This window comes from Neoarius graeffei, chromosome 13 (assembly GCF_027579695.1).
Source record: "Neoarius graeffei isolate fNeoGra1 chromosome 13, fNeoGra1.pri, whole genome shotgun sequence".
Classification (NCBI taxonomy): Eukaryota; Metazoa; Chordata; class Actinopteri; order Siluriformes; family Ariidae; genus Neoarius; species Neoarius graeffei.
The window spans coordinates 11306477-11327023 of NC_083581.1; the positions used below are offsets into that span (position 1 = coordinate 11306477).

The 20547-nt window shown below is 45.2% G+C and overlaps 1 protein-coding gene across 1 annotated transcript in view; it reads right to left on the bottom strand.

Annotated features, from left to right (window-relative positions):
• The window catches only part of gpc6b (glypican 6b), a 111363-nt gene that overhangs the window by 15107 nt on the left and 75709 nt on the right, over positions 1–20547 (bottom strand). Inside the window, exon 5 of the mRNA XM_060936719.1 lies at positions 3274–3404. Coding sequence (XP_060792702.1) covers positions 3274–3404 — 131 coding nt within the window. The remainder of the gene's footprint in view (positions 1–3273; positions 3405–20547) is intronic.

Here is a 20547-nt window from a genome sequence, read left to right on the forward strand (position 1 = left end):
TATTATACTTGATCATTTATTTATTGAGGAAAATGATCCAATATTACATATGTGTGAGTGGCAAAAGTATGTGAACCTCTAGGATTAGCAGTTAATTTGAAGGTGAAATTAGAGTCAGGTGTTTTCAATCAATGGGATGACAATCAGGTGTGAGTGGGCACCCTGTTTTATTTAAAGAACAGGGATCTATCAAAGTCTGATCTTCACAACACGTTTGTGGAAGTGTATCATGGCACGAACAAAGGAGATTTCTGAGGACCTCAGAAAAAGCGTTGTTGATGCTCATCAAGCTGGAAAAGGTTACAAAACCATCTTTAAAGAGTTTGTACTCCACCAATCCACAGTCAGACAGATTGTGTGCAAATGGAGGAAATTCAAGACCATTGTTACCCTCCCCAGGAGTGGTTGACCAACAAAGATCACTCCAAGAGCAAGGCATGTAATAGTCGGTGAGGTTACAAAGGACCCCATGGTAACTTCTAAGCAACTGAAGGCCTCTCTCACATTGGCTAATATTAATGCTCATGAGTCCACCATCAGGAGAACACGAAACAACAATGGTGTGCATGGTAGGGTTGCAAGGAGAAAGCCACTGCTCTCCAAAAAGAACATTACTGGTTGTCTGCAGTTTGCTAAAGATCACATGGACAAGCCAGAAGGCTATTGGAAAAAAGTTTTGTGGATGGATGAGACTAAAATAGAACTTTTTGGTTGAAATGAGAAGCGTTATGTTTGGAGAAAGGAAAACACTGCATTCCAACATAAGAATCTTATCCCATCTGTGAACCATGGTGGTGGTAGTATCATGGTTTGGGCCCGTTTTGTTGCATCTGGGCCAGGAGGGATTGCCATCATTGATGGAACAATGAATTCTGAATTATACCAGTGAATTCGAAAGGAAAATGTCAGGACATCTGTCCATGAACTGAATCTCAAGAGGTGTGTCATGCAGCAAGACAATGACCCTAAGCACACAAGTCTTTCTACCAAAGAATGATTAAAGAAGAATAAAGTTAATGTTTTGGAATGGCCAAGTCAAAGTGCTGCCCTTAATGCAATCAAAATTTTGTGGAAGGACCTGAAGCGAGTAGTTCATGTGAGGAAACCCACCAACATCCCAGAGTTGAAGCTGTTCTGTACGGAGGAATGGGCTAAAATTCCTCCAAGCCAGTGTGCAGGACTGATCAACAGTTACCGGAAACGTTTAGTTGCAATTAAAAAGAGGGACCACCACCCCAGTCTGCCACTCCAGAGGCACTGTCCCCGACCGCCACGCGATGTTGCAGAGGCGTGTCAACCAAGACAGCCCCACAACATCCAGAGACTTGAGATACTCAGGGCGGATCTCATCCACCCCCGATGCCTTGCCACTGAGGAGCTTGCAAACCACCTCAGTGACTTTGGCTTGGGTAATGGACGAGTCCACCTCTCAGTCATCAGCCTCAGTCTCCTCAATGGAAAACATGACGGTGGGATTGAGGAGATCCTCAAAGTATTCCTTCCACCGCCCAACAATGTCCCCAGTCGAGGTCAACAGCTCCCCACCCGCACTGTAAACAGTGTTGGCAGAGTACTGCTTCCCCCTCCTGAGGCGCCGGACGGTTTGCCAGAATTTCTTCGAGGCCGACCGATAGTCCTTTTCCATGGCCTCCCCGAACTCCTCCCAGTTCCGAGTTTTTGCCTCCGCAACTGCCCGAGATGAGGCACGCCTGGCCTGCCGATACCCGTCAGCTGCCTCAGGAGTCCCGGAGGTCAACATAGCCCGATAGGACTCCTTCTTCAGCTTGACGGCATCCCTTACTTCTGGTGTCCACCACCGGGTTCGGGGATTGCTGCCACGACAGGCACTGGAGACCTTGCGGCCACAGCTCCAAACAGCTGTGTCCACAATGGAGGTAGAGAACATGGTCCACTCAGACTCAATGTCCCCTGCCTCCCTCGGAAGCTGGGAAAAGCTCTCCCAGAGGTGGGAGTTAAAGACCCCCCTGACAGAGTGCTCGGCCAGAAGTTCCCAGCAGACCCTCACCATACGTTTGGGCCTGCCAGGTCTGTCCGGCTTCCTCCTCCGCCAACGGATCCAACTCACCACCAGGTGGTGATCAGTTAACAGCTCAGCCCCTCTCTTCACCCGAGTGTCCAAGACATAGGGCCAGAGATCAGATGAAACGACAACAAAGTCTATCATCGACCTCCGACCTAAGGTGTCCTGGTGCCACGTGCACTTATGGACACCCCTATCCTCAAACATGGTGTTCGTTATGGACAAACCGTGACTAGCACAGAAGTCCAATAACAAAACACCACTCGGGTTCAGATCGGGGAGGCCGTTCCTCCCAACCACGCCCCTCCAGGTGTCACTGTTGTCACCCACGTGAGCATTGAAGTCCCCCAGTAGCACAATGGAGTCCCCAGTCTGAGCACCTCTCAGTACCTCTCCCAGGGACTCCAAGAAGGCCGGATACTCTATACTGCTATTTGGCCTGTAGGCACAAACAACAGCAAGAGCCCTCTCCCCAATCCAAAGGCCCAGAGAGGCGACCCTCTTGTGCACTGGGGTAAACTCCAACACATGGCGGCTGAGCTGGGGAGCTATAAGCAAGCCCACACCAGCCCGCTGCCGCTCACCATGGGTGACTCCAGAGAACTGGAGAGTTCAGCCCCTCTTGAGGAGCTGGGTTCCAGAGCCCAAGCTGTGCATGGAGGTGAGCCTGACTATCTCTAGCCGGTACCGCTCGACCTCCCGCACAAGTTCAGGCTCTTTTCCCCCAGAGAAGTGACATTCCATGTCCCAACAGCTAGCCACTGTGTCTGGGGGTCAGGTCGTCGAGGCCCCTGCCTTTGACTGCCGCCCAATCCACACTGCACCAGGCCCCTACGGCTACCTCTGCGGGTGGTGAACCCACAGGAGGTCGGGCCCACGTCACCTCTTCGGGCTGAGCCCGGCCGGGCCCCATGGGCAAAGGCCCGGCCACCAAGGGCTCGCATACGAGCCCCAACCCCGGGCCTGGCTCCAGGGTGGGGCCCCGGCTGCGCCATACCGGGCGACATCACGGTCCTCGATTGATTCTCCATAAGGGTTTTGGTGAAGTATAAGTATATTTTATTAAAAAAAAATTACCCAAGTACATGTAACAGAGTAAACGTAATATGTTACTACCCATGTCTGAGGTTACTGTTCCAAGGATTTCAATAACTAGTTTAAAAAAGTAAAATGCCACATCACAAACACGCAGTTGAGTTCTAACAGGTGTTATAATATTAAATGGCACATACTTCATATGACAGCTCCATGGTTTTTTCTTGCATAGTCATGATGGCGTCTGAAATTTTTACATCAATTGGCTCCATGACAGACTCGATATTGAACGGCCCTTCGAGTCTTTCAATCAGCAGCAACATCACATCTGTAATGAAAATGAGATTGAAAGATAGTTTTGCTAATTATTTGCTAAACATTTTAAATTGTTCAAACAAAAAAAACACAAGAAAAAGAGAAATGTCTATTAAAAAAAGTCTCTCATCTGTGTATAACAAATTTCTAATTTTCGTACTGCTAGTTTTGCTAATTACATTTTTAAAAAATGAGAAATTCTGATCATGAACAGATATTTCCCCTTCCTCGCTGTGTCCCTCTTCCTGATTTGATCAGTTTGTTCATTGTTTTCCACTTCTTTTGATACCATCGACAGTTGTACCATTCATTCTTCTTTGCCAATCCTGTCAAATAGCATAGAAAACATGACTGACAATAGTGGACCTGGCACCAACTGCTAATTATCATCAAGACCACAGGTGATGTGGAGATATAGAGATGTGGTGCATTACAACACCATGGATGCACCTGGAAAGCTTTTCAAATTCAAAACCAGGAAATCCATCATTTTCATCTCATGTCTGTTGAGATACCATATGAATATTCAGCCTATACTTTGAAGAAAGGTATTGAGGGAAGTTTCAGTTTTATGCTGATTAGGCTATTAAAATACTCACTACTCTGAGTACATTAGCACTTTAAAGCCTAAAGAATTTTCAAACATTTTGTCATAGATGTTGGTTTACTGTATTAGTTGTCTCATTCTCATCTCATTATCTCTAGCCGCTTTATCCTTCTACAGGGTCGCAGGCAAGCTGGAGCCTATCCCAGCTGACTATGGGCGAAAGGCGGGGTACACCCTGGACAAGTCGCCAGGTCATCACAGGGCTGACACATAGACACAGACAACCATTCACACTCACACCTACGGTCAATTTAGAGTCACCAGTTAACCTAACCTGCATGTCTTTGGACTGTGGGGGAAACCGGAGCACCCGGAGGAAACCCACGCGGACACGGGGAGAACATGCAAACTCCACACAGAAAGGCCCTCGCCGGCCCCAGGGCTCGAACCCAGGACCTTCTTGCTGTGAGGCGACAGCGCTAACCACTACACCACCGTGCCGCCCTGTATTAGTTGTATACCACCTTAAAATGTTTACCTCAGTTGTTTGGGTGGGTGGGGGAGGTGGGGGTTTCAGCATAATTTCAGCTTTTAGAATCTATTTCTTTATGTTTTTACTCTTAGATACTACAGTATCTATGATGTCTATGATGTTTCAGCATCCAGCAACCCACAAAAATGTTTTTTTAAATCACATGTAAAATAAAAAAATAAATAAATAAATAACCTTTTCCCAGTATTTTTTCCACACCAGAAATGCAAAATATAAACTTCACAAGTGAAAAACAAGGAACTCTTGTGAACTATTTACAAGTAAAACATCAGTCACAGTCAGTCCTTCAGTGTCTGTGTCCTTTTAGTCGTGTAATTTTTTAAAGTACTTCCTATTCACAATGAGACAGTGCCACATCATTGGGCTTGCACTTCCATGGTGTCCACATTTTCTGTTTATTTTCTTTGTCTCTGTGGCACTGATAATGACCATGTACAGGTGCTGCACCATCTGTCTGATGCTCAGTAATCTCCTGCCCTACACAGCTGGGGCAGGGGGTTCTGACCTCTTGCTTGGGTGATCTCCCAGGGCAGAAATAGGCACCCAGAAAGTGTGTGGGGGGAACTGTCAACTCCATCCATATATCTGCTCTATGCTAGAATTGGAGCATAGCATGGAACATTTTCCATGGTCCAGTTCTTGAGAAGGCCTGGTACAAACTGGAGCACTGTAGACACCTCCCGTGTTTCACGAAAAGAAGAGGTGATCTCTGACCCTTGTCCTAAGCATTCTGCCTGGTTGGGAGCAGCCTTTCCAGTTATCTCTATGTGTTCTACAGGCTCCAAAAGTCTGATGGTGTTAAGTTGGTGAAAACCCTGGGATTTGTATAAGTTGTTTGCATAGCTATTGTATCAAGTTCCCAGGTAAGCCAAATTTGTGAGAGCCATAATGTTGTCATAGGATGTCCATTCCTACTTGCTTCCTTTGTTTTCCCAGTATAGACAAAAGGAATTATTTGTGTAGCCATTAGAGAAGGCAGCCATCACAAAAAGCTTGAACTCCCATTTTGTGGGCTTGTTCTTCATATAGTGGGTAAGGCCAGTTTTAACCTTTGTTGCCGCCATTCTCTCATCTACAGCAAGCATTTTTCTTGGATGGTAATGTGCTTGGCAGGCAGCACATATCTCATCAAGAAGCAGAATGACTTATCATGGTCTGGTCCCCTTCCTCCTGTTGTTCATCACATCTTTGCCTCTCATCACTTGTGTGAACTTTCCAGGAAATAGTTCCGAACCTATCATAATTATTGCTGAAAATGGGCTCGAGTGGACATGGTTTCCCTCCAGTAATCCTACCTATGTTTTCAAGGAACCACTGGTGTGTAGATAACTAGACAGTGAATTTGTAAAATTCTTCCACAGTGACTAGATCTACATGGAGCCTAATGTTTCAATTATAATTTATTTAAAAGCCCAAACCAAATATAAATGTGGCATACAAGCATCTCAGTCAGAAAAAGAAAGCCCAAACTGATTGACATTTCCATGGGTTTGCAAGCTGGCCTAGCACTTAGTGTGTCCACCTTGCGACTGGGAGATTGCGAGTTCTACTCACAGTTGGGTCATACCAAAATCATCATAAAAATGGTACCATCTGGATGGTACCGCCATCTGGCAAGGCATTCTGCAATACAGTGGGTTGCATAGGGGTAGTTTAACCTTTTCATAAACCAAGCAAATGAAAATAAATGCTCAAGTGGATTGCCTTCTGCACATCTTCAGTACACTTTTGTGCAATAATGACCATCCATGTGGTTTGTTTGTGATTTTGCAGTAACAACATGTACGATGTCACACACTGCTTTTGGAAGTATCTTGTCTGTTATTGCAAGACAAATGTTTATGTTGACTTATGTTCAATAAAAAAGAATAAAATGGAATTGTGCCAAGATAAATACTCTCGTGATTTGGAATAGGGTGGCACAGTGGTGTAGTGGTTAGCGCTGTCACCTCACAGCAAGAAGGTTCTGGGTTTGAGCCCCATGGCCAGCGAGGGGCTTTCTGTGCGGAGTTTGCATGTTCTCCCAGTGTCCGTGTGGGTTTCCTCCAGGTGCTCCGGTTTCCCCCACAGTCCAAAGACATGCAGGTTAGGTTAACTGGTGACTCTAAATTGACCGTAGGTGTGAATGGTTGTGTGTCTACCGGTATGTGTCAGCCCTGTGATGACCTGGCGACTTGTCCAGGGTGTACCCCGCCTTTCGCCCATAGTCAGCTGGGATAGGTTCCAGCTTGTCTGTGACCCTGTAGAACAGGATAAAGCGGCTAGAGATAATGAGATGAGATGAGATGAGATGAGATTTGGAATAGACAGTAAAGGTATGGCTCTGTAGAGGGCAGTATATTGGGGTAAAAAATGATCCTCTGCTCGCCTTCTCCTGTTCAGCACTTCTACGAGGAGCAGGGTTCTTTCCAATTGTTGCTCTAATAGAATAGAAAAAAGAAACATGATACGATTGGCTAAACACTCGCTATGTTCATCTTTATGAAGCAGAGTATGCCAGCTATGTAGGATTGTCAGAAATTCGACTCCGATTGTATGCTTTGGACAAGAACACACATCTATCCAGTTGCTTTCAAGTAAATGGAATGTACATTTGGAATTGCTGATCAGAATGCATTAATTCTGAATGTCAAAAATATGTGCATGTAAAGACACCAGACAATATCATCATAAAAATGTAAAAATGTTGACACACACACACACACACACACACACATATACTGTGTGTGTGTATATATATATATATATATATATATATATATATATATATATATATATATATATTTTTTTTTTTTATGTCAGGTGCCAGTTCTCCTCTGCCACCCAAACCATCTTGGCAGCCCAGAAGCTCCTGTCCTGCATAGCCTTCCCCATGCCATCAGCTTGTAGACCAGTGTCTCTTTTCAGCACATCCACATAGGTGAGGGGCTGTCTTCCAGGCCTCCTTTTCCCGTGTGCTGGAGACCACAGCACCAAGTTGGACACTATTTCCTTGTTATTTCTGAAACAGTGTCCAGCAAACCTCAGACGTCTGGCTTGTACTTTATCGGATAGTTTGGGAAGTCCAGCATACAGCTCTTTGTTTGTGTAGTGTTGGTCCCATTTTATGTTATGAACACATCTCAACATCCTAGTATAACAACTGTCTAGCTGTTTCTCCAGTTTAGAAGTGACTGTCCATGCTTCGCAGCCATATAACAGCACTGACTCCACTGTCAAAAGAAAGAGACATACTTTGAGCTTACTTGAAAGGTCTGACTTCCAGATCTTCCCAAGCTTGTTACAGGCTCTCCATGCTGCTGCTTTTCGGGAGATGATGTCCTTAGAGGTGCTTTCCATGTGTGAGCCCAGATACTTGAAGTCTTCCACTTTTTTGAGTACAGGTCTGTCTGTGGTCTTCATACAGACTGGCATCTGTTGGTTGAATGCCATGAACTTGTTTTTTCCTGCATTCATCTGTAAGCTCACCCTTGCAGTTGAGGTTTCTACATTTCAGAGTAGCTTCTGGGCTTGCTGGATTTCCTCTGAAAGGAGTGCTATATCATCAGCAAAGTCCAGGTCCGTGACTGTTCTTGGTCCAATTCTTCTACTCCTTCTCCTCACCAATTGGAAGCCTAGCTCCTCTTTCTTTCTCCTCTATGGCTACCCTGAGTGCATAGTCCAAAACTATCACAAATAGGTATGGTACCAAGGTGTCTCCTTGCAGCACTCCTGTTTGTATCTCAAAGGGCCTGGTATCCTCATCTGGAGTTATCACTTTAGCCCTGGTGCCCTCGTACAGCCTGCCTATGGCACTAACGATTAGCTCTGGGATGCCGTAGGCCTTCAGGATCTTCAGCATCTTGCCCCTATGCATGGTGTCAAATGCCTTCTTAAATTCTATGAAGGTGATTATGGCAGGTAAGTTGTGACTCTTTATGCCTTTGATCAGTCTGCGTAGAGCGAGTATGTGACCGACAGTCGATCTTCCTTCTCTGAACCCATTTTGGTTGTGTCTCAGATGTTCTTCCACAGCTGGCCTTATTTCTGTTTAGCAGCATCCTGTTGAAGATTTTGGCTACTAGTGAGCTCAGGCTGATGCCCCTGTAATTGCTCCCCAGTCTGAGATCACCAGATTTGGGTATAGGAATGATGTTTAACAGGGACCACTGCTCAGGCTTTCCCCCCTCATCAGTGCCCTGTTGCAGAAGTCTAGGATGATTTTGTCTAACCCTTCACATATCTTCAGAACTTCTGGTGGTATCCCATCTTCCCCACTGGCCTTTCCTTCAACCAAGGATTTCTTTGCTTTCTCATATTCCCCCTGATCGAATTGGCCCTCCTTTATCTCGAGATCCTCAAACACAGTAGGAATTTCCTCATCCTCCTCTGTAATGCTAGGGGGATTTCCAAGAAGAGTTTTGAAGTGATTGTACCAGTTCTCAATCCTTTCCTCTTGTGTACTTCCTTCCAGCTGACCCTTCTTAGTTGTCTTTCTGTCAGTGATGTCATTTATGAGTTTCCAGCTCTGTCCATGCTTGCAATTCACATGAGCTTTCTCTACCTCTCTGATCTTGTTGCTAAGATCTTCTTCCTCGACTGCTATGTAGGTTTCCTTCAACTTCTTTTTGGCCTGACTGTACTCTTGTCAGTTCTCTACAGTTGTGTCCTCCTTGTATCGTTCATACACCCTATTCAACTCATCTCTAGCATGTGTCACCCTTAAGTCCTCTGAGTGCCTTGTCTTTCTTCCCCTCTTCCTAATTGGGACCACCTTCTCTGCTGCCTCCCCAGTGGCTTTGATGAACCTCTCGTACCTGCCTGTAGCGGATTCATCTAGTTCCTGTATTGGTTGAAACCTGTTGTGTACTTCAATTGTATACAGCTCCTGTATGTCTCTTCTGCTCTTAAACAAGTTCCAGTCATACTGTCTTTTTCTTGGCTCTGCTTTCTTTTTCCACAAACTGAGTCTCACCCTGGCTGATACGATTCTGTGGTCCAAGCCGACACTTGCAAAGGAGTTGTATGTCTCCACATTCAGCATGCTGTTGCGCCACTTTCTACCATACATATTAGCATGTAGTCTAACTTGGTGTTTCTCAATCTATGGGCCATGGACCGGTACCAGTCCATGAGAAGATTGCCGTTGGTCCGCAAGCCTGCTTCTGCACTAGTAGTCAGTATTATAATTTCAAACTACTGGTCACTGTCAATCAGATTGTAGGTGCATTTGGGTAATTGAGTGATCAATCTTATTAAATATGAAGGTTAATAATTAAAGTTGAATCAGTCTCATATTATCATTAAATCACTCATGGAATCAGTCTCATTAATTAATACCATTAATTTTGGCGCTTAATAATAAATTTCCAAAGAGCTAAATTATGGTATATTCCAAATTATTACGATCACTTACCATATTACATAAATCATATGCACCTTTTAGAATTCTTTGGAGATTGGGGACTTCAAAGATATTGGAACACAAATAAACACAGTTTCAATAATAAATGAATTTATTATAACAAAGATAAAAATGGATAATGGCAGTTGAAATATATACAAACAGTGAGATGTGTGTGTGTGAGATGTGTGTGTGTGTGTGTGTGTGTGTGTGTGTGTGTGTGTGTGTGTGTGTGAGTGAAAGGCCCTATGGCCTGAGCAGAAGGCTAGCATGGGATGCTAGCTAGGTATGTTCGTGTGTGTCCACATGGTGTAGGGATCACCACGTGGGATTTGAGGAGAACAAAAGAATTAGCCTTGTGTGGCTAAGCTAAGACAAAGGAATGCTAGCTAAGGTGTGTTTGTGTGTGGGGAGAGAGAGAGACCTTGTGTGTGGCCTACAAAAAGGATTAGCTCTGGTAGCTAACTCCACGTGTGTTTGTGGGGGGAGGAGTTGACCACGTGGTAAGGCTTATGGCCTAGCAAAAGAAAGAAGCTAGCGTGGGATGCTAACTGAGGTGTATTTGTGAGGCCAGGTGAGGCCTGTGACCACGTGTTAGTGTGTGTGTCAGGCCTGGTGACCACGTGTTCGTGTAGGCCTAGATTAACCTCGTGTGGCTAAGCTAAGACAAAGGGATACTAGCTAAGGTGTGTTTGTGAGTGGGGGAGGACCGCCACGTGTTTCTAAGGGTCTCTGCATGCTCTTGCGACAAGGCTTTCGCAGATAGCTTTTCGCAGATAGTTGTAATTTATCGTTGAGCGGGGAGTAATAGGCGTGCGCGATGTTATTCACCGCCACAACGCAAGGGGGCGCGAAGTTGCGAAATCGCTAGGAGTAGTTGGTGGGTGTGGTTAGTGGAGTGTTTATCCTCCGGTTACTTATAATGACTAGAACTGGAGTCGTATAGATGTATGTACTTCCTCAGTTCCTCGATCAACCGCTCTTCGTGCTGCTCCATCTTCGCTCGTGTTTTTAAAAATGGCGGTAGTGAAAACAAAACAAACCGGGAAAGTAGGGAAGCGGAAGTGCGTGTACAGCAGATGTAGAGTGGACCAATCCGAGCCCTCTTGTCTGCGACGCTGTCTGCGAGGCTTCTGCGGTGGTCACAATTTTTGGGAGGTGTGCGCAGAGCGTCTGCGAAGGGGGGGCTACGCAGACGCCATCTGCGACACCATCTGCGAGGACTGCGTTGTCAGCATAAATTGGCCTTAAGACAATACACTTAGCTTTGGATGCTAATGGGACAAAAGAAATTAGCCGTAGGCTAATTTCACTAGCTTATAACAGTACTGAATCCACTGAAACCTTGATAAGGTCAAAATGTGTGATAAGGAAATTAAAGTGTTAGTCAGGACAAAAGAGAAGCATGCACAGCCTATCTATTAAAACAACTGAGAGATTGAAACAAAATAAATCAATTCAACACGCTGCGTGTTTACAGTGTAACAAACCGTTCCTGAGGTTAAATTCACACTACTTCAATAAAAGCTAAATTCCTAAGACTAGGTTTATCTGCCCAAATGCCAGTCTTACTCAGTATCTTGCCTTTAGCAAAATTATGAATAGATGTTCCGAGACTTTGGAGTTTCACCGTTGTGAAGCCTTCCGTGAAGCACAGGGGATTTCTGGGAAGAGGTTGAGTTCACAGGAGCCCGTAGAGACTTCTGTAGAAAAACAAAGAATTCTTGATCCGACGCTTCGTAGCTTGTGGGAAGAAAATCTTTGTAGAACAATGTGCACAGAGCTTCAGTTAAAAAAGGGTCCAGCCACTCTCTTAACTTTGAATTAAAACTGCTTGGGCGGCAGTCGTGACGTCACTTCTAATACGAATAAAACCGATTGTAACTCGATTGAGTTAAAGATCGTGCAACTCTGGAGTCTACCTTGGCCAAGGGTAAGAAAGAAATCACGCTAAATCGTGGATCTTGCAAGAAAGAGGTCTTTTTCTGGTTTGCTCGGGTGGAGCGAGCGATTCCTCCTTGTGTCCGTGTTGAATCACGGCGCCGAAAGAGGAGGAGCTAGGAGTTCCCGGGTTTCTTATGCTTTCATGGAGGATGTGATGTTGGTGATCCCGCCCCCGCGTGACGCAGGTCAACATGGAAGCTGGTGATGGGAGTTGTAGTCCTTAAAGGGACTGTTGTAGTTCTTAAATGGACTGTGTATTGTACCTACAAGATTATGTAGAAGAGCGATTGGCTGGCTCTGCTCTCAGTGCTTTTGTCACTGTGTGCCACATAACGTAAGTCCCGCCCCCCCATTCTAGAATGTTAAGCGTTCCCACCTGCACAAGGTTGCACACTTGCACTTATTCATTCATTCTGTCCCAAGTCCAGTCATTCGCGCACATACACTTTATGAGAGCAATATCATGGCATGTTCAAAGCAAGCTACTCTTGACTCTTTCTTTGGAAAGTGCCCATCTGACAGTGCAGATACACAACATGAGCCAGAGGCAAAAAAATATCGCCCATTCACTTGCAATTACGACCCTTCATACATACAATTCAGCTTTATTTCAAGTGATAGTTGTCCCCGAAACCAATCTGTGTTATCTGCCAAACCATGCTAAGCAACGAAGCTATGAAGCCATCCAAATTACGCCGGCATTTGGAAACTAAACATTCGCATCTCAAGGATAAATCAGAGGATTTTTTCAGAAGAAAACATGATGAATTGGCCACCCAAACTAAAGTGTTGAAAAGTAATTTGACCGAGAATGAAAAGCTAACAAAGGCATCATACATGATTTCACACCACATTTCCAAATGTCAGGCACCCTTCACAATTGGGGAGAAGCTAATTATGCCTTCGATTGTTACTGCTTGTAGTGAGGTGTTGGGTCTGGCTGCTGCAGCCAAAGTAAAAGAGATTCCTCTGTCAAATGACACGGTCTGTCGTCGAATTGACAATATGGCGGCAGACATCGAAATGCAAATTTTAGAAAGGGCGAAGTCATCTGACTGGTTTGCCATTCAATTGGATGAGACCATGGATCTCTTTAACTTGGCTATGCTTCTGTTCTACATCAGATATGTTCATGAGGGCTGGTTTCATTAGGATTTTTTGTCTTGTAAGGTGCTTCCAGGGACCACAACCGCTGGAGAAATATTCTGTATGCTTGATGGGTACATCTCTGGGCATGGGTTGATATGGGGGCGTTGCGTCGGTGTCTGAACAGATGGGGGCAGCGGCTATGACCGGCAGGCACAACGGAGTTGTTGCTCGGGTAAAAGCCGTTTCACCATCAGTGCAGGCAACGCACTGTTATTCATCGAGAGGCACTTGCCTCTAAACACCTGTCCACAGAACTTCATGAAGTTTTAAATCAAGTGGCCAAAATAGTGAACTTCATTAAGGCCAATCTGACAAATTCCCATCTATTTACAGCTCTGTGTGATGAGATGGGTGCAGATCATGTTCACCTGCTCTTGCACTCTGAGGTTCGTTGGCTGTCATGGGGTAAAGTGGTGAACAGAGTGTATGAGTTGTGGCACGAGGTTGAGGCATTCTTGACAAATAAACAGTCCAATCTTGCCGATCACCTGTGAGATCAGTCTTGGTTTATAAAGGTAGCTTATCTTTCTGACATCCTGGACCATTTCAATATGCTAAACCCGTCAATCCAAGGCCAAGCGTGTGACATTTTTCAAGCCAATGATAAAATCATGGCTTTCAAAAAGAAGCTCTCAGTCTGGACCAACAGAGCTAATAGAGGTGTGTTTGACATGTTCGGCTGTCTGTTGTCTCTGGCTGATGAAGGTGTGGATTTGGGGCAGGTGCCGGCAGTGATCACGCAACACTTTACCGAAACACTGCATCATTTTGATTCATAATTCCCCTCAAAATCCCATCTCACGGAAAAGCAATGGGTAAGAGATCCGTTCACCAACCCAGAAACGAGCGCTCTGCCACCTGTGGTGCAGGATAAACTTCTGGAGCTTTCATGCGATGCTGGTCTGCAGTCGAGATTTGGTCAACTTTCTCTGTCTGAATTCTGGCTGTCATGCTGCGATGAATATCCCCAGCTGAGTGAGATGGCAGTGAAAACACTGATGCCTTTCCATTCAACATACCTCTGTGAGATCGCATTTTCACATTTGACAGCCAAAAAGACAAAATACCGAAACAGGCTCAACTCAGAAAACATGCTCCGAGTGGCCTTGTCACCCTGTCTTCCTCGTTTTGACCTGTTAGTGGCAAGAAAGCAGGCACATCCTTCGCATTAGAATGCTGACTTTTCTTTTACCAAATCTCTGTGGGTGACTGGGCCTGTCATTTGAGATTAAAAGTCAGCACGTAGCCTATGTTCAGTTCTCCCTTCTTCATACTGGGACTGTGTAATCAGTCAGTATTAGGGCGACAGTGGGTCTTTTGGTTTCTCGGTTTGAGGTCCCATGTTTCTGGTAGACCTTTTTATAAGTGTGTGTATGTTATTGAGGCACTGTTTGGCAGTGCTTCAAGTTCAAAGGTGTAGTTAAAAAAAATCTAAAACACAAAATAAAAAAAAAAATCTTGGTTTAATGATTCTTACGCAAATGGTAATAATAGGTTATTAATAATAATAATAATAATAATAATAATAATAATAATAATAATATTCAAATTATTGGGCCTACATATCAGTATATTTATGTAATTTGGCAATAATCTCAAAGCCAAAGCACTTCTGTTAGTTTCCCTTGTTTAACAACAGTTTAGGCCTAAGCAAAAATAATAATAATAATAATAATAATAATAATAAGCCTACTACTGCTAATAATAATAATAATTATTATTATTATTATTATTATTATTATTATTATTATTATGGCATATCTTTGGACAGTTACTGGTCATTTGACAATTTTCTACAATTCTGCCAATGCACTCCTGTTAGGTCTTATTTAGCCAAAAAATATTGTTATGCTGGTATAAGCCTGCTACTTGTAACAAGTACTACTAACAAAAAAAATAAAATAAGTAATAATAATAATAAACTATGTATGTATGTATGTATGTATGTATGTATGTATGTATCTATCTATCTATGTATGGAGGCGCACACGATGTGTGTGTGTGTGTGGGGGGGGGGGGGCACAGAGGCGTAGGCCTATGCAGGGCCTTGCAGCACCAAGGCCTAACATTACTGGGCCCCAGAGCAAAGAAGTTTGAGAAACCCTGGTCTAGCTGATACTTGATGCCTCCTGGGCTGATAAAGGTCCAGAGCTTTCCTGCTTGCTTGCGGAAGTAGGTGCTAGAAATGACTAGATCCTTCTCACTTGCCAGGTCCAGCAGCTGTCTGCCATTCCTATTTGTTTATTTATGGAATGTGAATGTGGCATCCTCTGGTCCTATTCTTGCATTGAAGTCCCCTACAACCAGCAGTAGGTTGTGAGTTGGAATGGATTCAATGGCCCTCGCCAGGTCATTGTAGTGGGCTTTCACTATGTCTTCATCTGCCGTGTTGGTTGGACAGTAGGTGACAATGATGGTTGTTGCCGGATTCCCTTGAAAGCTTGCTGTAAGTATCTGCTCTGTGTTTGGTGTAACTTTTGCCAGTGAACTGCTTGCTTTAGAGCTGAGCAGAATCCCTACTCCTCCTACAGCAGCTCCAGCCTGGTTTCTAGTTGCGGATGTTGTTATGAGCATGCCGCCATTGATGTCTTCATACCTGACCGCTTCCTCATGCACAATGCGGTGTTCCTGGATTCCCAGAACATCAATTCCATACAAGCTCAGGTTGGTTGCCAACTCCTCTCTACATCTTGCTTCTTTTATGGTTCTGACATTAAGTGTTGATATTGTTGTGATATTCCTGCAATTGACAAGTCTTCTCCCCGTACAGGTACCTCTATCAGGCTTGTTCCTTCCTTGTGGGTTTGGGGACAAGTCGTCATGAGATCCTATTGGATCTCGGTCTGTGGTGGGAGCTATATTAGGGACTCTAACCCTAGTGTTACTTCTGTCCACCATCATGGTCTTTCTGTTGCTATAATAACTGCAGGCGCAGCTCCTGCAGTATGGTTTGTCATATGAGTTGTCCTTCTCGTAGTCCAGTGGCCGTTGTAGGGTAGTCAGTGTACTGGCATCCTACCTCTGCCCTTCGCCTTCATCATCCCTGTCTATGACCAGAGATGAGAAGTTGCACAGGTCCCAGGACTCCCTGTTTCTGATCACTGGCCACTACTGTGACATCCAAAAGGTGCCCTCTTCCCGATGGACAGAGTTGCACTCTTATACGCCCGAGGTAGTGATCTACCTCGACTATTTAACCCATAGCTAGGACGAGCATTGGTGGGTGGCAGAGCGTGTCCACATGTCGGTGGGTCATGCCTACCGCACCTCTGGGGCCGCTCGTTGCTCCGAGATCCTCTACATAGACAGCCTTGGGTTTTGAGTCCCAAATTACTGGGTTGGCCACGAGGAGGCCATGTACCGGTAGGAGTCTTGGGTAAGGAGAGGTTCTGACTGGCAGGTGGAGACTGATGCAAAAGCTGCTCCTCTGTTCGCTGGTGAGAGCTAGCCAGTGGTTATGGCAAAGTGGATGTGGCAGAGTTGATTTACGCTGGAAACAGCCAACTACAACTAAGCTACAGCACAAAGCTACAGCTACAGCACTATACGTCACTTACCACTGCGGCAAAGCAACCCAACCAAATATATACGATATATATATATATATATATATATATATATAGGGGCGGCACGGTGGTGTAGTGGTTAGCGCTGTCGCCTCACAGCAAGAAGGTCCTGGGTTCGAGCCCCGGGGCCGGCGAGGGCCTTTCTGTGTGGAGTTTGCATGTTCTCCCCGTGTCCGCGTGGGTTTCCTCCGGGTGCTCCGGTTTCCCCCACAGTCCAAAGACATGCAGGTTAGGTTAACTGGTGACTCTAAATTGACTGTAGGTGTGAATGTGAGTGTGAATGGTTGTCTGTGTCTATGTGTCGGCCCTGTGATGACCTGGCGACTTGTCCGGGGTGTACCCCGCCTTTCGCCCGTAGTCAGCTGGGATGGGCTCCAGCTTGCCTGCGACCCTGTAGAAGGATAAAGCGGCTAGAGATAATGAATGAATGAATGAATGAATGAATATATATATATATATATATATATATTAGGGGTGGGTATTGACAAGGACCTCACGATACGATACGCATCACGATACTTGAGTCACGATACGATATTGTGATATTCTACATAGTTCACTGAAAAATGTAAAATGCATTATCTCATCTCATATCATCTCTAGCCACTTTATCCTTCTACAGGGTCGCAGGCAAGCTGGAGCTTATCCCAGCTGACTATGGGCGAAAGGTGGGGTACACCCTGGACAAGTCGCCAGGTCATCACAGGGCTGACACATAGACACAGACAACCATTCACACTCACATTCACACCTACGGTCAATTTAGAGTCACCAGTTAACCTAACCTGCATGTCTTTGGACTGTGGGGGAAACCGGAGCACCCAGAGGAAACCCACGCGGACACGGGGAGAACATGCAAACTCTGCACAGAAAGGCCCTTGCCGGCCACGGGGCTCGAACCCGGACCTTCTTGCTGTGAGGTGACAGCGCTAACCACTACACCACCGTGCCGCCCGTAAAATGCATTATGCATCTTAAAATCCGAGTTGTATGTACATCAGATGATAGTGATAATTCATGGGACAAACTGAGTTAAAACAATGTAATTCAAATTATCCATGCCATTTTATTGTAACTATACAAGCCCAAGTTACAACATATTTGCAGGAACAACACACTGTCTGAAACACATTGAAAAGTGCAGTGTGCATCTTAGTCTCCCTGAGCACAATTATGAAACAAAGTGCAGTGTGGGTCAGTGTCCACACACTGAAACTGAATTGAAACCTCAGTGAATCATGTTTCTTCTGAACTTAGAGAGTAAATACTCAAAATAAAATGCAGTGTCTCACACACACTAAAATTGAAAATGCAAAATAAAAGTGCAGCTTCTTGCCTTTGGCCCTAAATGACAAAATTAAGTTCACATTGAGAGCACAAACTCAAAACAGCATCCAAACATGGCTGCTCTGGATTATAACACCCAAGAGTCACAGCACCCTCTGTTACCTGAGTACTAATTAAACCTGTCTCTCGTTCCCTTGTAATCACTTCCTCTATTTAAGCTCAGCTCTCACACACTCACATCACAAAGTATCGTTTAGCATCTACTCACTAATGTTACCGAGCCATTTACTTTCTGCCTAACTTCTAGTGTTCCGACCTTTGTGTTTTTTCCTGACCGTGTTTCTCTGTCTCGCCCACATTATCCTGCTTGCCGATCAACCGACCCCAGCCCGTTACATAGACTACGATTCCTGCTTCCTGATTTGGCTCAGTCAGCTATTTGCTTCTCCCGCTCTCCCCTGCGCCTGCATTCTGACAGGATACTTCGCCACCAATGGATGCAGTGAGGAGGTGAAGCAGACTGCATTAAATGCTCAGGGGCATTTATTTAGAGAACACCAGCAGATGCTCAGCGACCTCAACTCTAGGATGGCGCAGCTCACTGCTGTGATGTTGCAGACCCTCCTAATATGCTCCACATCCTCCGCCAACACCACCCAGCTCATCCGACTACCAGAGAAGTTCTTGGGTGAAGCTTCTAGTTGTAAGGGATTTCTTCACCAATGCTCCCTATATTTCTCTTCACTCACCAGAGTCTCTGATGAGCAGATGATCACTAAATTTCTCATGCTACTTACAGGGAAGGCTCTACAGTGGGCTAGCGTGGTATGGGAGCACGGCAGTGAACACACCACTTCCTATGATCGTTTCTTGGAACTGTTTAAATGAGTCTTTGATCACAAACCCAAGGGATAGAGGTCAGAGAGAGTCTTCTATCAATCAAACAGGGAAATAGATGAGTCGCTGAATATGCCCTGGACTTTTGAACCTTAGCTGCCGGTAGTGGCTGGAATGAACCCGCTCTAAAGGCCACTTTTTGCCCAGGGCTACATCCAGAGGTGCTAAGTGAATTGGCCTGTCATGATGAACAGCTATCCCTCAACTCACTCATTGATCTGGCTATTCATCTAGACCACCTCATCAGCAATAGGCCCTCTTTGCAACCTGCTGCCATTCTGTCTCCTGCCACCAACGTACCTACACCCATGGAGGTGTTTCAGGCCCACCTAAGGCAGTCAGAGAGAGAGAAGAAGACAAGGGGGTTTGTGTTTATAATGTGGTGAGTCCAACCATCTCATCACCAAATGTCCTGTTCGTCCACCTCAGGGTGCCGCTGTTCATCCAGTTAATACATCACCCAGCCCAGTGAGTCCCCTGTTTAATTGTAATGCACAGTCCTTTAAGTTACCAATAATCTTTAAGCTACCAGACTCAACCCATACCCTCTCTACATTTATTGACTCAGAGGCAGAGGGGAACTTCATTGAGCTTTCAATTTTGCAAATTTCTACAGGTGCTTCATTAGGGGTTTTAGCACTATTGCCACTCCTCTGACCTCACTCTTAAACAATGGGTCATGGCACCTCCAGTGGAACCCAGCAGCCAAGGAAGCCTTCAAGCAGCTCAAAGCCACCTATACCACTGCTCCCATACTACAGCATCCTGACCCTACCAAGCCTTTTGTGGTGGAGGTAGATGCATCAGAAACGGGAGTAGGAGTGCTCTCACAATGTTTTGGGAAGAAACCCAAGCTGCATCCAGTGGCCTTCTTCTCTAAGAAGCTTACACCTACTGAGAGGAATGATGACATTGGTAACCAAGAACTCTTAAGCCAGTATTTCACTGGGCTGCGGCAGCTTGTGACAAATTGTGAACATCATTTGCAAGAGAGTTTCAAAAGTGTCTTGAAACATTCGCGGGGCTTCTCAATTTCCTTGCATGAGTCGCAAAGTGTCACTCCTTCATCGTTGAAATTTTGAACATGTTCAAAAAATTCGTGTGACAAAATTTCTCTCAAAATAGCCGCAAATGCATCGCTGGTGTCACAAAGCCATCACGAACCCTTCTCAAGTCAGTTTCCGTGAGACAGGAAGCGCGAGTGTATCTCACTGGGCTGCGACTAGTTGGAGACACAACAATTGTGATAAAATATGCGAATATCAATTCAGTGTGATTCCAAGTGAAAATTGTCTCTAATTTGCATATTTTATTGCAATTGTTGTGTCTCCAACTAGTCGCAGGCTGTCACAGCCCAGTGAGATACTACCCTTAGCCATCAAGTTGGCCCTAGAGGAGTGGAGACATTGGCTGGAAGGCACTGCACATCCATTTATGATCCTGACAGATCACAAGAACCTTGAGTACCGAAAGAATGCCAAATACCTCAATCCACAGCAAGCCAGGTGGGCCCTGTTTTTCACACACTTTCAGTTCACAATATTCTATTGTCCTGGCACCAAAAACACCAAGGCAGACGCGCTTCCCAGAAATCACAACTCCTCATCCCATAACTCTGAACTGAATCCCACCCTTGCACCTGACTGCTTTGTTCAAGCCATAATTTGGGACCTAGATGAGGAAATCAAACAGTTACAACCTCCGACCCCTCCCGAGAACTGTCCTTCCAGACTTCTGTACATCCCACCCAACCTCAGAGGTACGTAGGCTCATCACCTGGGCACATGCACCTCCCACCACAGGCCATCCCAGCAGTCACCAAACATACCA